The 17821-nt window shown below is 34.8% G+C and overlaps 1 protein-coding gene across 1 annotated transcript in view; it reads right to left on the bottom strand.

Annotated features, from left to right (window-relative positions):
- Positions 1-362: 362 nt before the first annotated feature.
- The window catches only part of LOC149966195 (receptor-type guanylate cyclase Gyc76C-like), a 128236-nt gene continuing 110777 nt past the window's right edge, over positions 363-17821 (bottom strand). Inside the window, exons 14-23 of the mRNA XM_090181020.1 lie at positions 16922-16993; positions 16092-16257; positions 12066-12215; positions 10290-10470; positions 5067-5207; positions 4617-4740; positions 2837-3080; positions 2664-2762; positions 2030-2121; positions 363-1965 (exon numbers count right to left, since the gene is read on the bottom strand). Coding sequence (XP_090037146.1) covers positions 1063-1965; positions 2030-2121; positions 2664-2762; positions 2837-3080; positions 4617-4740; positions 5067-5207; positions 10290-10470; positions 12066-12215; positions 16092-16257; positions 16922-16993 — 2172 coding nt within the window. The 3' untranslated portion in view covers positions 363-1062. The remainder of the gene's footprint in view (positions 1966-2029; positions 2122-2663; positions 2763-2836; positions 3081-4616; positions 4741-5066; positions 5208-10289; positions 10471-12065; positions 12216-16091; positions 16258-16921; positions 16994-17821) is intronic.

Raw genomic sequence — 17821 nt, 5'->3', positions numbered from 1 at the left:
TAACATTTCCCAGATTTTAGACCCATTTTAAAATTCCCTTACATTTCCCAGTCTTTTAGACCCATTTTCAAATTCCCTTACATTTCCCAGTCTTTTAGACCCATTTTCAAATTCCCTTACATTTCCCAGACTTTTCGACCAATTTTAAAATTCTCTAACATTTAGATTCATTTAACGATTCTCTGACCTTTAGACCCATTTTCAAATTCCCTTACATTTCCCAGACTTATAGCCCCATTTTAAAATCCCTGAGCTAAATGCTAAAGTAACCATTTAATAAATAGTTGTAGATCTAAAACCTCGTAAAATAATTATCATATAGGTCGATGCACGTTTGAAAGGATGAATAACAAACAACACAATAAGAGAAAAAATATTTTCTTTTATAGCACATAACGAAATAAGTAATATCAAGACAATATTTTCTTTTCCTTATATCATATATTACAACTTCAATTTAGGAATCAAATTCGACGGCATTCGACTGATATTTTTCATATACGCCTGTTATACTAAACTTTACAGATTGCACATTAAATGTAGTCGTTACGACAGTCGACAGAATCTGATATGTATCGTTTGAATATTTATATATAATTTTTGGACTAATCCACTTACACGCAATTAAAACTTCGACTTTCAGTGTGTAAAGGAATGTGGGCTGGAAAGGGACTGTTAACTCGATATTCTGGGCAACAAAGTATCTGTTCAATATAATATTACTGATACGGCGTCAAGTTTATCAGTTGGTTTGAGCAAAATCATTAAAACAACAACTACTAAATAAATCAATGACTGCACCATATCGAGTGAAGAGATAGCGCTGTGTTCCAAAAAAACACGACACCCCGGTAATCGTGACTATTGTGATTTTTAATTTCTAAGCTAGTCTTCCTTAGTATTGACTTAGAATTTTTCCTGGAAATATCACAATTTTCTCTATCGAAAACGGAAAATGGAATTCCATTTCGCCATAAAGTTCGACGAACTTGTTACCTTAAACATCCGTTTCTTGACTGGATCGAAGTAGAACTGGCCATAGTTTGTCAAAGAAACGGTTTATCACACAATGCTTTCGCCGTTACTCCTCTCCGCCATCGGTCGGACGCGGACGCTGCCGACCGACGCGTCGCTGCCTCTTCGGTTCAAGTCCAAGAATTTATTATTAAACAAACCGGTGAATATGACTCGTAACGACTTGTTGTTGGCCTTGGGCGAATTAATTTCGTCGCACGAGCGCCACCTTTTGGAATCGAGAGGTAAAAGCGGGGTTTTTAAGTGGTTACCGTTTGAAAAAGCTTTTTCTGGTTTGGGTTGAGAAATGAGAGGTGTCGCCAGGTCGGGTGGAGGTTGAAATTGATTCACGGCCATCATGAATCCGTTCCGACTGCGCCGGTGACCATCGCATCGAAACCGTAAGCCGTTATCTTCGGAATCGTTCACCTCGTTCTCCGAAGAAGGATCCTCCAGGTCATCGAGACCCGCGATTCGGCCATTGGGCGTTTGCACAAGGGGCGGCGATAGGGGTCGTTCTTTAATCTCGTACAGAGCGCGGTTGCCGTGTTCATTTGGATTAGGAATATCGCCGCAACTGGCGCTGTTTTTGTCTTTGAAATCACCGTCCTTTAAATGCTGAACCCGATCGCGGAACGGAACCGGACTGTTCCGGTTGATTTGAGGACTGTCGTGGTGCACTCTGAGGAAGGATGGCGCTCCTTGACCCGCGTTGAGAGTCGAATTACTGTCCTCCATGTGATGAACGTTGCCCAGATCGTGACGAACGGCCATCGATCCCCTCCTGGGGAAATCGCTGATGCTCAATTTAGGGCTCCGCCGCGAACGGCCTTCGCTGTCTTTCAGTGGTTGAAAAAGAGGCTGCGGTTGCACAATGTCTTGTTGGCGCCGTTTCGGCGGCGGACCGGATGTTTTGCCCGTTAACCAATACGTGTTCATTTCACCTTTACCCTAAGGACCAAAGATTTAATTTTGTTAAATAAGATTTAGTGGTGATTTGAGGCTTATTTCCAACCTTTAATTTTATGAGTCCACGATCTTCCAACGCGTAGCCTCCTAACTTTTCCAACAGATCTCTGCATTGTGGACTAATGTGAATTTTCAAAGCTGAAATTTTATAATAAAATTAAGATCAGGATTGTACGGAAACTTAAAATTATAAATTCCATCAGCTTAAATAAAAACCACATAAAATTATTTAAGCCTTCTTTAAAAATAACAAAGTTTGCCAAGATATAAAGGATCTTAAAAGGTTATCTCTTACTTAGAGCAAAGGTAGTTAGGTACCACGGGGAACTTTTCATTATAACATAATTTACACATATATTAAAGGGCATTAAATTAAAGATAGGGTCTACCCAGACCCGGGACCCATACGGCTAAAGGGTCACTGGTTTTACCCTTTTCAAATAGCTATTTTGTAGTATAATAATATACATAACAATAAATCATAATAACGGCTCTCTTTAGGGATCTAAAATGTTGGTTTAACTGGGGCCAGGGCCCGTTTCAACGACGATGCTGAAAGTTGCTAACGGTGGCATTATAAAATACCAAAAGCATCATCGTATAATCGAAAAGTATTTCTGGCTTCCTGTGAGATAATCAAACCTAATGGCCATTTTAATGTAAATAAACCAATAGTTTACCTTCTCCATTTGATTCCATTCGAGACGCCGTGTTGACAGTATCTCCGAACAGACAATATCGAGGCATTGTCAATCCAACGACCCCAGCGACCACCGGACCTACATTTAAAAACAAAAAAAAAACATTATCTCAATAGAAATTTGTGAACAGCGCAAAATAACCGCATATTTACCAGTGTGCATTCCAATTCTGAGCTTGAGAGTTTGATTTGGTTTGTGCCTGATGCGGAATGTTTTGATAGAATCCAGCAATTCTAAAGCCATCGAGGCGATCTCGCTGGCATGCAAGTCGCCGTTTCGTTCCGGAAGCCCGCTGACCACCATGTACGCGTCCCCGATGGTTTCCACTTTGTACACTTGGTAGTTACTTATTATGGCGTCGAAGACGGTGTACAAGTCATTTAGAAACGTTACCACCTAGAAATTCAGAATTTCAAATTAGTCCCATTGATTTCACATTTATAAATATGCCTCTTTCTTTCTCTATTATATGCTTTAAAAAGTTTTTAGAAATTAAGATAAACGTAGAATCTTAGTAATAATTAAAGCAGTCCTTTTATAGTGATAATCTCAAATTCTAATAAAAATTTAAAGCAGTCCTATCAAGGTGTAAATCTTAAAATCGTAATTAAAATTTAAAGCAGTCCTTTCATAATGTAAATCTAAATATCGCAATTAAAATCTAAAGCAGTATTTCATAGTGTAAATCTTAAAATCTTTATTAAAATTTAAAGCAGGGCTTTTATAGTGTGTCTAAAATCTAAATTAAAATTTAAAGCCATCTTTTTATAGTGTAAATCTACAATGTGAATATTTTGAACCATTTACTTTCTGTTGGATTTACAGTCCTATTAAATAAAATATCATTAAGACATACTAAGCATTTAAAATAAAATCTTATTCGTCCGATCTGAAATCCTTTTTGTACGCCCTTACTCTAGCTTAGTTTCAATTTTAGCCACTTAACAATTTGCAATAAAGTTTTTGGTGTTATTTCGAAATATAGTTAAGAGTTTCGATAAACTACGCCCTTCATTTTGTTTTAAATGTAGATATCTTTAAAAAAATAACGAATGGATTGAAATCACGCGGGTGTTAGTCACTCAGCCCATTTCAACAGGTGTTAGCACACTCTTTAAAGCCTAAATTAGGGTATCTTCATATTAAAAAATATATCTCAAACAAGTCTTCTCAAAATATACTGAAGACAGGAAAGAAGTAAAAGAACGTCTTTTATAATAAAAATAGAGTCACGTTCATAAAATGTTATCATTATTAAAAACAATTTTTTTGAAGATAAATTAAATATTAAAAGCAGGCTTCTAAGTTTTCGAAGTTTACTTTTTTGAATTTGATATCAATTGGATTAGAATTTAATATTCATTTTCATTTTTATGGTTTCTCAAACACGTTATACCTCTTTTTCATCTGAAAGGTTTTTAATTATTGACGTGCAATGATAACGTAAACCAAAATTAAATTTATCTAAATTAAATTTAATTAGTATTTGTTATTAAACTGCTTCGAAGTTTCATTAACAACAGTAACTATAACAGATGATATAATCTTTGTATTTAAAACGCGATTTAAATCAGACAATTATTAGTTTATATTAAATAATAAAAATAATAATCAGTTAGGCTAATACCAAGGCACCACCTTAGGCCCAAGTCATCGAGCGACTTATAATACCTTTGAACAGGTGGCCGGGTTACAATGCGTAGGTGGGTGGTGGCAAACCCTTAATGCTCACTATTACCGTTAACCTCTACACGTTTTTATGGGATGAGGAAACTTGCAAACTCAACGCAGAAGGAGTGGTTCCCAGCTTTTACCAGAGCCACATGCTGGGATCGAACCCGTCTCCTCTAGCTACGAGGCGAAATGTAGCTTTTAAGTATTTTTAATGCTATAACGAAATTTGTTAGATCGTGTCAAAAACCTTCCACTGACCTCCATCGGTGTGCTGGTCGCTGACATTTCCGTAAAACCAACAATGTCACTGAAGTAGATGGTGACCGCGTCGAAGCCTTCTGGCTTAACGTATTCCCCTTTCATTAGTTCTTCGGCTACAGATCTAACAAAGGAAAAAACACATCCATTTAGTTGGAAAAAAGTCTATCTTGCCACCTAGGAGCAACAAACACAAGGAGAACGCAGCTAGCCTTTAAACACGCTAACGCAGGATTGTGTACAAATTTCATTGGACGAACCTTTACGCTGAACGTTTTACAGAAAGGGGGAAGACAATTTCCGAATTTCCCCCTTCCGACGGCAGCAAGCGCTAAGGCGTCTAACCAATGAAAAATGTACACAAGAAAATGTACGACTTTTGACGGGTTGCGTTCTCCTTCTAAGGGGTGCTGTGTTTGTTGCTCTTAGTTGCCAGATAAAAATAGTTACTTGGGGAGCATTCGGTGCAGTAATGCCTCCGTTTTCTTTTTCTCTTCTTCGAGTTGCGCTGTTCTGTCTTCGACCAATTCCTCCAAATTGTGAGAATACTTTTCCAGCATAGCTATCATGTTGTCCATGATGTTCGCCTTCCTGTAGAAAGAAAATATGTAATGTTTAGAAGATACGTTATGACGCAAATTGGAAAAGAAGCAACAACGTTTCCAGGTCCCAAAACTGAAATTATAGTATCAAAGCCCAAAAATAATCGAATTATCTAGCAAATTATAGTACACAAGTACGGCCAACTTCCAATACTCGCTATACCATGGTAGCACATGATCATAGTTGGCCGTACTCACATATTTATTGTGTCCCCCCTTCCCAGTTTCACTGTCTATTTCGTTAATAATAATAATTATAATAATAATAACTATCAGCTAGGCTAATACCCAAGGCACCACCTTAGGCCTAAGTCATCAAACGACTTTTGTAGCCATTAATTCAGGTGGCCGTGTTAAAATGCGTAGGAGGGTGGTGGCCAGCCCTTCATGCCACACGAGCCAACAGCTCCCTACACTAACTACAACACGCTTGATAAATCGGCTGTATTTTCCAGTCTAAGAAAGTACAAACCAAACAATCCATGGAGCATAATATTTCCATTCTTAGCCTACTAGGAGTAATATAACAGACTGGAAACTAAGTTCTTTAGTTAACAAAGAGTTACTTTGTAAAATTTCTTTAATTATCGCACAAATATCGGAAATATTGTAAAATTATCGCAAAAAGCGTACTAAATAGTACTCGATTGAAATTATAGTACGGAGTATATCGAAAGGTGATTTTATCGAAATGTACTATAATTATAGTACGGTTGGCAACGCTGCCGGTAAGTGTGTGTGAACTTCCTATGAGTCTTGTCGCTGGTACCCATAAAATTAATATTCATTATAAGTAACATAAGAACAATATTTATAATAATATAAAACTAATATTATTAGTTTAATTTTAAATCTTACATGGCCGCAAAGCGTCTGATTATTTAACCATAGATATGACAGTTCCAAAAATTCAACACGTAACCGATTTTTGGAGTTATGGCAAAATCAAAGTTAAGTTCAGGGCAAAGCTTCCAAAAGTGTCTAAAAATGCCGAATTTAACTACTACCAAAGACGATATTATGCTACTCAGTTTGGTTTAAGTCCATATCAGAGCTGGGTGAGTGTCACTGTCAAAAAAAAAAGGTTCGGTAAGAAAACTAACATTAAAAGAATATGAATTGCCATGCTTATTATTATGTTACTTATGATACAACGAAAATATGTACTGGTCACCTTTCAAGGTACGATTTTTCTTTTGAATTGTTTAACAGAAGCAACTCCATCTAGCGGATTGCAAAAGCATAATTTTGTTTCTCATAACTAATAACGGAAAGAAATGAATTCTTGGAGAATTTAATGGTGCCTTTTTCCCGGTAACCCGCTTCATCGAAACAGAAAGGGTTGATATTTTCTCTTTAGAATTATTAAGGATTCCACAGTTTTCAAAACATCAGACCAATTAAATAACTACGCGAGAGGAGCTAAGATAAAATTACAATTATAACCGATGCCCGTACGTTTTGATCAAATGATTAATCAACATTTCCAAATGTTTTCAGGTATAAATTTGAAGAAATTTTTAATTGGATCGTTCTTGGGCCACAAGTTCTGCGTAACAGATAAATTAACTGTCAAAAATTTATTTGTGGATATTATCCATGGATAAACAACGATGTAACATGCAAAAAATAATTTATATTTTCGGATAATTGTAGGTTATGGATAAAAATAAAATAAGTGGTTAATTTTTATCAAAACGCCGAACTCTAGCCACAAGTCGCAAAAATGACTTCAATTTCTTCGCCAATAAGTTCTAATCGAGCACTGTCGACTTTGACTACTTTGGAAACTTTCTCTAATATGGGAAAAAAACCTTTAATCAAGCATACTAAGCTGCAATAAGTAGATTGAGGAGAAACCGTAATTAAGTTTACTATCGATTTTTCGTATCTTTTCGGATCAGATTTTTCATAACGGCGCTCTATCTCACGTATATTCAGTGCGAAGAGGCGCATGGGAAATTGCGTTAAAACTTCCCGTGCTTTGAAGCGGAATCCCGTCAAATGTAAATTTCTTTGACGGGACTTAAACGGGCCCTATTTGGAAGGTTTTGCCTAAAAATAGCTCTTCCCATTTTGAATTAGATTAAAATCCAGGATTTAAGGATAATCCCAAATATTATGTTATAGTTTCGTCAAATTTAATTAAACGCTTTAAAGTATAAAGGAGCTTTAAATTTAACTTGGAAGTTTTCATTTTGTAAAAGTTAACATCGCGTTCTTAGGATGTTAACTAAGTGTGGCAACTAGGAGCAACAAACACAAGGAGAACGCAGCTAACCTTTAAACACGCAAACACCGTGTTGTGTACAAATTTCATTTGACAAACCTTTACGCTGAACGTTTTATGGGCGGGGGGAAGACAATTTCCGAATTTTTCCCTTCCGACGGCAGCAGGCGCTAAAGCGTCTAACCAATGAAAACTGTACGCGAGAAAATTCACGACTTTTCACGGGTTGCGTTCTCCTTGTGTGGGGATAATTGCAATTCGGCTCGCAAAACAAAGTAGCATAGCTTCTAACCCGACCTCTATAGTATCTAAGTATTCTGTTCAACTTTAAATCTATTGCTTTTTTAAGAGACATTAAGATATTTGATTTATCATTGAAATTATTTATATTCAACACTTCCTGCGACACGTTTAAGACTACCTATGATATATCGCGCCGATTTCATTGCACACACCTCTAAAATCACCTCAACATAAATCAATTCCAGGCTCCACACGGACATGGAAACTCAGAAAATGTCGGGTCATTAAATTGTCTACAGAAAAGTCAAAGAAATATCCAAAAACTTTACGAGGATTTGTTTGCCCTAAGTGGTAAAAATTTTCATTAATACGTTTTTCTTATTAAAGATTTAACTTTTATACTCTTACATAAAATAATATTTAACCAATTAAGATTAAATGTTAATAAATAAATGAGTAAATATTGGTTTAGTTAGCGATGACATGGAGATCTACGCACTTAAGGTAAGTGGTTTGCGACATAATAAAATAAAACCTTAGTTATTATTGAGGTTATCGTGCACATAGAAAAAGGGAAATCGGGTTGTTATAAACTATGAATTCCATATTGGGGTTATTTTAGATTGAATATTTTGTAAGATATTCCAAATTAAAGAAAGTTAGTTTAAGTACAGCCGCGGAAGAAAGTTGTTGAACACTGTTGGTGAATATATTTAAGCTCTTATCGGTGATACACAAAGGTGCGATCCCTCTTTGTAAAGGTCTGTTTACGGTTTATTCTATTCCGGGTCTAAAATAATCGCAGCTTAAAATTAATTAGCAAAACATTTTATGTTCAATAACCCCTCAAAATTGGCACCAAGAAATTGGTAGGAGGGATCTGGTTTTTGACGTCACGACCCCAGTTTAAGAAAACTATTTTGATGTTTTTATTTCAGTTCCAAAAACACCAAAGGCTGTAAAAATAAATATTGCAGAAGTAGACACTGATAAAATGAATTTTCCCCGAGTTCTTTGGTTTCACCTTTCCATAAAAACATGTAGAAGTTAACGGTAATAGTTAGTGTAGGGAGCTGTTGGTTCGCGTGGCATGAAGGGCTTTCCACCAACCTCGTATACAATTTAACCCGAATTAATAGGCAATAAAAGTCGCTAAATTACTTGGACCTAGGGTGGTGCCTTGGGTTTAAGCCTAGCTGATTACTATTTATTTATTTAATTATAAATTTCTGAGATTAATTAAAACGCGTTTTCTATTATTTTCAGAATATCAGTCCATTGGTGATTCTTTTCCATTGAAATAACTACCAACCTTGTTTGCCAAGTTCACTACTACGACATATTTAGGCCAATATTTGAATTATTGAATTTATTGGTTATATCTATTTTTACTCCCCCAAGTTTCAATAACACAGTTAAATAAAATGGGTCAAAGAGTCCCATATATTTCCCGGTTATCTAAATAAGCATCACCAGATAAGCCGTATAACATTTCTTTAGTGCCAACTTAAACCGTAAGTGGAATCTCAAAGTTGCAGAAAAGGTTTTTTAGGACTTAATTTAATTGTGAAGAAATCGAATTCCTTAGTGCCAATTTTAAGGGTTCATTAAAAATGCTTTATTTTCCGGAATAGTTTTAACTGACGACTATTTTCGGTCCGGAATAGAATAAAACGAAACCAGACCTTTACAAATAGGTATTGAACTTTAATGTAGCACCGATAGGAGCTAAAATAATATAAAAAAAAGTAAAATATTCAGCGACGATTTGTAATATCTGCTAATAATTAGAATGTTTTAAAGAAAGCGGTGGCTCGACGTGAAGTAGCTCTTTTTATCAATAGATGTCGCTAGCGTCGAAATAAAAAAATCGGTACTTATAGGTACCCCTCGCGTTCATTGGATCGTTTGTAAATGGGTTAATAACATAAATTACCGCAATTATGAACAAAATTTTTACACGGGATATATAATTTAGGTTAAACTCCACTAAATTGAGCATAGGTTTCTAACTATAATACTAAAATCAGCTAGGCTAATACCCAAGGCACCACCTTAAGCCTAAGTCATCAAGCGACTTTTGAAGCCATTAATTCAGGTGGCCGGGTTACAATGCGTAGGAGGGTGGTGGCAAGCTCTGCATGCCACGAGATCGAGCCAACAGCTCCCTACACTAACTATTACCGTTAACCTTGACAAGTTTTTATGGAAGGGGAAACCGAAGAACTCGAGGGAAAACCCCTTACACCAGTGGGGAGAGAACTCAACGCAGAAGGAGTTGTTCCGAGTTATTACCCAGTGCCACAAGCAGGGATCGAACCCGGCTCCTCTTGCTGCGAGGCGAAAGTGCTAACCACTCCGCCACCCCACTACCTAGGCTCAACAACAACAATGGCTCTCTGACGACATTATCTTTTGGGTATTTTAAATCTTAGCTTCCATTGCCATAAATAGATGGCACCACGCTCTCCAGTAAAGTCGCGTTTTTAGAAGAATCGGAAATATTCATGGCCATCTCTAATAACAGGGGCCTTTTCATAATACAGGTGGCAATGATAGAGCCGACAGTTGCTTTAAAACAAGCGAATCGTGACGTACATTCCGTCTCTCATTTTGTTGAGCCTTTCTCGAATATGTCGGAAATCCGGGCGAGATTCGGGTCTCTCGTGCCAGCAATCCTTCATCGTCTGAAGAAGGAAGTCTTGCCCTTCGAGGCCGAACAGATTCGGACGAAAAGCTTCGTCTCCTTCTTCGCATTTTTTCACTCTATCCACAATCTCTGAAAAACACAAGTGTTGACAAAATGGATTTTAAAAATTATTCCCTTTCTTTCAGAATTTGTTTTAGAACGATTAACGAGATTCTTATCATGGTTGGAAAAATGACCGTTTTTTTAAATAAAAACCAGGTTTTATTGGTTTCAATCAGGTTTTTTTGATATTTTTTCTTTAACAGGGTTGCCACAAAATTTTGAGATTCAAATTCCCTGACTATTCCCTGTTTTCCCTGACCATTTTAAGAGATTTTCCCTGACTTTTTAAGGCCAAATTTTTATTTTATATTTTACTTTTATCAGAAGTTAATAAATTTTAATGAACTTATATTTCAGTAAAAAGGTTATTGCAATGTTGAAAAAATTAGCCAAACTTTCAAGGAAATAAATGATAATCATAGAATTTGTCATAGATCTGGTCTAAAAAATAAAACTTAAAAAAAAGCCAAGATAAAATTGAATTCCCTGACTTTTCCCTGACTTTTTACAAATTCTAAAAATTCCCTGACATTTCCCTGACTTTTTAGGTCCATTCTTAAATTCCCTGACTTTTCCCTGATTTCCCTGTTTTCCCTGACGTGTGGCAACCCTGTTTAATTTACTTTTAATCTATTTTTCGCTTTTGTTTAACCGTGCAAACATATTACCATAAGTCTATAATATTGTAAAATAAGTGTGTCACTTTGGGGAATATTTTACTGAGAGCTAGTAACGGAGTGACGTCATCACAAGAAGAAAATCGCCCCCTAGCGAGGCGTTATCAAAGGCTTCGTGTGACGCGGGAGCAAACGAACGCCAAACGGTGATGAAGCCCGTAATGCAGTCTGTCTTGCGAATAGTTCTCAGTAAATCTTTTGCGTGTGAAGAAAAGGCAGAGTCACACTTATGTCATAATATTATACACTTATGATATTACCAATCAACTAAAAATTGATACGAGTTATAGAAAATATGCCTAAAATAAACCATCTACAATCTCTTTGAACATTTTATAGAAAAAATAGGAAATTTTCAAGCGAATTAAAATAAAATATAGGAAAAATCATAAACGAAAATTTTCCGATTTATTTAAAAAACGTTGGTAAAAAGAATATCATTTTAACTTATTTAATTATGTTTTTACGCAACCACGCATTTATTTGAATAAAAGTGGTATTTATTTCAATAATTGTTTGTTTTATTTAAATAATAGGCTTATTCACAATATTTATTCAACTATTGGTTATTTAAATAAATATTATTTAAACATCGCCGAGCTTATTTTATTCATGGATAAAAATTAGTCGAATGCCGAGCACTAAACAAAAATAAGGATACTTATCGAAAAACAGTAGATAAAATAAAGTTAAACTAGGATGAATAAGGGTAAACGACGACGGAATGTTTTCGGGTTATAAACTACATGAGAAAACATAATTAATTTATAGTGAGGTATTGAAAATAAAGGAAATGTGGTCACCTTGTAAATGTTTTAGAAATGTATATACATTTTGGAATAGTTTTTAGTGAATTAAAAAAACCAAATTATTAAAGAACCATGTTTTTTTGTGTATTCCTCAAATACCGGTGGTAAATTTGAATAATGCAAATAAAACAGTTACCTTTCGCCATGAGATCTGGAGTTCCCCAAGGTCCCAGCCGGGCCATAATTTCGTGTAATATGATGCCAAATGCGTAAACATCCGCTTTTTGCGTTCCGTTCGGATGAGGGCGAGGGTCACGCAGAAGTTCTGGAGATGTCCACAAGCGCGCTGTTAATCAGAAAAAAACACGACAAAAACCAAATAAGATTATTTTAAAATATAATAATAATAATAATAATAATTAAAAACAATTTAAAAGGAGGAAACACAATATTGTCGCCGTTTAAACAAAACCCCGTAACTTGAGATACGTGGTTTTGTAAAAATTGATATATTTAGATTCTACACCCTAATTTACGTATATAACATTAAAAACATTAATAGGTTGCAATTGAATTTCTTTTTTTGAATCGAGAAAACATTTAAACGTATCTTTGATATACACAACTTATTTCACGCAAAAGCGCGTATCGTGCTTATTTACAGCTCCTATTTCACTTCATGACGCGAAACCTCGTATTTCAAAAATTCCCCTTTAGCAAAATATTTTTAAATTAAAATCCGCATAAATTCAATATTGAAACGAAATTATTTGACTATAAAATTAACTCGCGTGTAAAAACCTAACACGTGATTTTACAAGTCCCTGCAAAATTAAAAATCAATTTTTCTCAAAAAGACCACCGAAAAGATACGTGGTTTTGTTTTAACGGCGACGTCATGGATATTTATTTACTAAAGATTTTTAAAAATTTAGTTTTCGACCCGTAGGTCTTTGTAAAACCTTAGTTTGCCAAAGACATACGGGTAGAAATCTCAATTTTTTTAAATCATTAATAAATAAATATCCATGTGTTTCCTCCGTTTAAATTTTTTTAATTATATATTTCCATGGATCAAAATAAAAATTTTAATGTTTATAATAATAATATTAATAATAAACTAAGCTAATAACCAAGGCACCACCTTATGACCAAGTCATCGAGTTACTTTTATTGGCAATGAATCAGGAAGTGGTGAACAGCTCACTACACTTACTATTACCATTAGTCTATAAAATTGTTCCATAAGTTTGTCACTTTGGGGAATATTTGAATAAGATCTAGTAACGAAATAACGTCATCACAAGAATAAAATATCCCCCTATCTAGGCGCTGTCGAAGGCTACGTGTGACGCTTTAGCAAACGGACGCAAAACGGCGACGAAGCCTGTAATGCAGTTTGTCTTGCGAATAGCTCTCAGTAAAATTTTTGCATGTGAAGAATAGGAAGTGTCACACTTATGTAAGAATACTATACACTTATGTTATTACTATTATCTTCCACAAGTTTTTATGAAAAGGGGAAACCCATTTTAACCAGTGACAAGATAACTTGCAAACTTAAAGCGGAAGGAACTATATAGAAAGTAAAATATAATACACGATTATTATAAATAAATATAAATATAATATAAATAAAGTTTGTAAATTATAAACTTAGCTTCGATGTTAAAACCATTCTATTTCTATAAACTTCAATGTTAATTTCAATGATAGAAAATTGTTTGTTATTGATTATAAATAAATTGACCGAATTTATGTTTTACTAAACCAATGTCGTAGATAAAATGGTTGACCGTTACAATCGTCGTTTTTTTTAAAGATGTTAATGTGACACTGAAAACAGGCGAGATTCTTAGAAATTCCCAATGTCAAACAACTTATAATAATCTAAAATATCTTCCTACTAGTATAAACTTTAAAAAAATGTCATCGAAGAATGTGTGTTTGTTTTTTAAATATGGCAGTTCACTTAACTTAACACAATTTTCTACCTTAATGAGCTTCTTTTAATGTTTGGAGACAACAGAACACTAGGCGATTGAATCTGTCTTCGGATTTTATTAATTGCACGCTTGTGTAATTTCAAAAATCCAAGGTCTCCTCTTATCCAGGAGCAACAAACACAACACCCCACACAAGGAGAACGCAACCCATCAAAATCGTGCATTTTATTGTGTACATTTTTCATTGGTTATACGCTTTAGCGCCTGCTGCCGTCAGAAGGAGAAAATTCAGAAATTGTCTTCCCCCTTTCCGTAAAACTTTCAGCGTAAAGGCTCGCTCAATGAAATTTGTACACAACACTGCGTTAGCGTGTTTAATGGCTAGTAGCGTTATCCTTGTGTTTGTTGCTCGTAGCTTTTATTAAGAAAATTATCCAAAGAACCAAATTAATACAAACCACCTATGGACGCGAAAAGGTAGAAAAATCCATAGTAAAAAGGTGCAAAAAAGCTAAGCCCTAACAATATAAAGTAATGATAAAACTTACGAAATACTCTGACCATTAGGTTTTAGAGAATAAAATTAAAACGCGAAACTCGGACCAAACGGATCTTCGAGCCAAAAAACCATTTAAAATTGAATTAAAATAGCCATAATTTCCAGCGGTAGAGTGGTTTCGCCCTATTTGGGGCTCATCATTACCTTTCTAGGAATATGGTTTGCGACTAAACCGAAAAAAGCTAAGCCTAAACATTAAAAATTTCAAAACGCGTTGCTCGGCAACGGAAAGCTAAATATGGCGACTGAAACTGTTTTCTTTTGAATGAAATTAGATTTAGTTGCCAAATGTTGGGTGTTGTCGACCGAACTATAGAAACTTTGTAGAGTTCCGTGATAAGTTAGTTCGTATAATTTTTCTTTCTTTCGCTAAGGGTCTATTTCTCTCATTTGCTCTCAAGGTCTTTGCGTTAATTAGTAAATCCAGGAAGTAGTCTTAAAGAGGAAGAAGCCTTCCATTCGATTTGAATTGTTTTCAAAACAAGCTCGTTGTGTTTCTTCGCGTAGCTGCGAGCACCACGCTTAACTATTGTCTAAGGTTATTCGGAGGTGTGAGCGGCTGGAGGTCTTTGTTTTCAGTCGTTGGCGTCTCGCGCAGAGGGAAGCCGTTCGCGTGTTTCGACAGAATTCTCTTCTGAAGTCACGAAAGATATAACGCCCGCGAAAAGAATTAATATAATAATAAGGTCAAAACAAAACTCCGTAGATTGCCTCGGTACGTTCACACCAATTCGCACGGCTAGTATTGTCAGCTACAGAAAAATAATGCTCAGAAGTGAAACCCATACGTGAAGTAACAAAGACTATGAATTTTGAACAGCAAATAAACTACTTCTAACGATGTACCAGGTGTTTCAAAAGTTATCCAAAAATTTTCAGGAGTTGTAGGGGGTGAGTTCCTACGATGAGTTAAAAGATCGCCAGAGAGCTTCAAAGTGTGGCCTACTAGCCCCTGGAAGTAGGCTGCAACAAGCGCAAAACCAAGCAGCAGAGAAATGCGAACATAAAGGTTTGGGTTCGTGTGATAGGTAAAAAAGGACTTAGTAAACAAATCGAGCTAACCAGCGTTAAAAAGTAAACTTAAAGAGTATTTAAAGTCGTGATGGACCGCGATCGCATCACTTTCAAACTGCAACAATGGAGTTAACTTCGGAAGAACTGGAGGATATTCATTTCGTGTATGGACTAGTGGAGGGCAATGCTTTGGCTTTTTAACGTCTCTAGGAGGAAAGGTACCCGTGCTTGTTCCAGCCTACTTCCAGGGGTTAATAGACCACACTTTGAAGCTGTTTATTCCAAATAGAATATAAAAAATTAAAATAAATGGTTCCAAATAGGTTGACTTACGATCGACCTAATGTTTGGTTTTTTAAATTAATAAAACAAAATAAAGGAAAATTTTAGAAAAAGACAAAAGTTATCCATGAGCGTTAGGCTTAATTATAAATCAATAAGGTTCAATAAGTTTCAGGAAGTCCCGTGGCAAAAACAAAAAACGTTATTTTTTAAATTTGAAATATTTCATTTTTTTTATTTTGATGAACATTTTTCTTATATCCAGGGATGATTAGGCTGGATAAAGTTTTTGCACTAGGCCTACGATTCACATATGCTTTAAACTCACTACTAACTATTGCACTAGGTCTACGATTTCACCTTTAAACAACCGAGCAATTTAAAAACTATCATTTAACTAACAGATCTTGAAAATACTCACCGCGATAATAATATTCTTCTTCCCTGTTTTCTGGTTCGGCATTGGCTCGGATTTCATCCAATCCGAAATCAGCTACTTGCAGAACCCATCGACTTGTTATCAGGCAGTTGGAAGATTTCAAATTTCCGTGAATTTTCAAATCGCTGTCGTGCAGAAATATCATGCCCTGAAAAAATTAAACATTTCGTTTCATTATTTTTAGTGTCTTTTTACAAAGATGACAATGGCGTAGTCCGGATTTTGATTCGAGTGCAGGGGGAGCACAATTGAATAAAAAAACTGTGTAAAAGAAACTACCAAAAAACTGTACAAAAAAACCTGTAAAAAACTGTACAAATAGCTGTAAAACAATTGTACAAAAAAACTGTACAAAAAAACTTAAACACAGCTGTACAGAAAAACTATACAAAAAAGCTGTACAAAAAAAACTACAAAAAAACCCGGATACGTTTCGGAGGAGGCTAGACCACTGAAATTAAGATTTAATTCCCGTAATTTAAAAGGAAAGATAATTTAATCATACTTATCTTTAAGTGCAATGAAACATTTTTGTATTTATGTATTGTTAATTAATTAAGCGAAATTAATATTCTAAAAAAAGGTAGTTTAAGAAAATTCTTAACGTCGCACGCGGGTTTCAACTTAGAAAGGATGACTAAGTTTGGATTTCATTTAATTAAATTTAAGAGGAGGAATTTACTAGCAGAAGGATTAGAAGAAACGCTAAATGTGTTCTGAACATAATAATTATCTTTAGGTATAAAAATACACATTCATCAATTTCCGAGAAAATATTACCAGATCGATACTTGAAAAATATATTTTTTTACCTTGATTAGATCAAAAACAAGCGACGCAATGAACATGTTGTCCAATTTGAAATTATCATTTTCCAAGATGAACTGAAAACCAAAATTTCAATTATTCGCCGGGATACAGTTATTTCGTTACCATTTAAAATAATGAGTTTAAAATAAAGTGGCTGTATACAGAATTACCGCAATATTTTCATATTCAAATAACTGTTTCCCCGTACCATAAAAGATATTTTCCTATCGTTATTAAGGTTGTATACCATTGGACCGAATCCCGTTTGACCAAATCCCATTGAACCGAAAAGTATTTTCGTTTATAGCCCAACATGGCGGGATTCAGTTGAATGGGAAATTTAAATCTGGTTCGTTTTCACTTCGGGTAGGTTAGTTCAGGTTGGGTTAGGTTAGGTTAGGTTGGGTTGGTTCAGGTTAAATTAAATTTAAAACAAAAATATTAAATTCGGCCTAATAGCTTTGTCTGCATTTTAAAATAAATGCGTGGTTTTTTAAATTAAATTTAAAACAAAAATATTAATTTCGGCCTAATAGCTTTGTCTGCATTTAAAAATAAATGCCTGGATTTTAAATTAAATTTAAAACAAAAATATTAAATTCAGCCTTATAGCTTAGTCTGCAGTTTAAAATAAATGCGTGGTTTTTTAAATTAAATTTAAAACAAAAATATCAATTTCGGCCAAATAGCTTTGTCTGCATTTAAAAATAAATGCCTGGTTTTTTAAATTAAATTTAAAACAAAAATATTAAATTCGGCCTAATAGCTTTGTCTGCATTTTAAAATAAATGCGTGGTTTTTTAAATTAAATTTAAAACAAAAATATTAATTTCGGCCTAATAGCTTTGTCTGCATTTAAAAATAAATGCCTGGTTTTTAAATTAAATTTAAAACAAAAATAT

This window comes from Leiobunum rupestre, chromosome 1, assembly GCF_980474605.1.
Source record: "Leiobunum rupestre chromosome 1, qqLeiRupe1.1.hap1, whole genome shotgun sequence".
NCBI classification, from domain to species: domain Eukaryota; kingdom Metazoa; phylum Arthropoda; class Arachnida; order Opiliones; family Sclerosomatidae; genus Leiobunum; species Leiobunum rupestre.
Note: the sequence above shows the minus strand (reverse complement) of the source record. Positions and strands in the feature narration are given on the sequence as shown.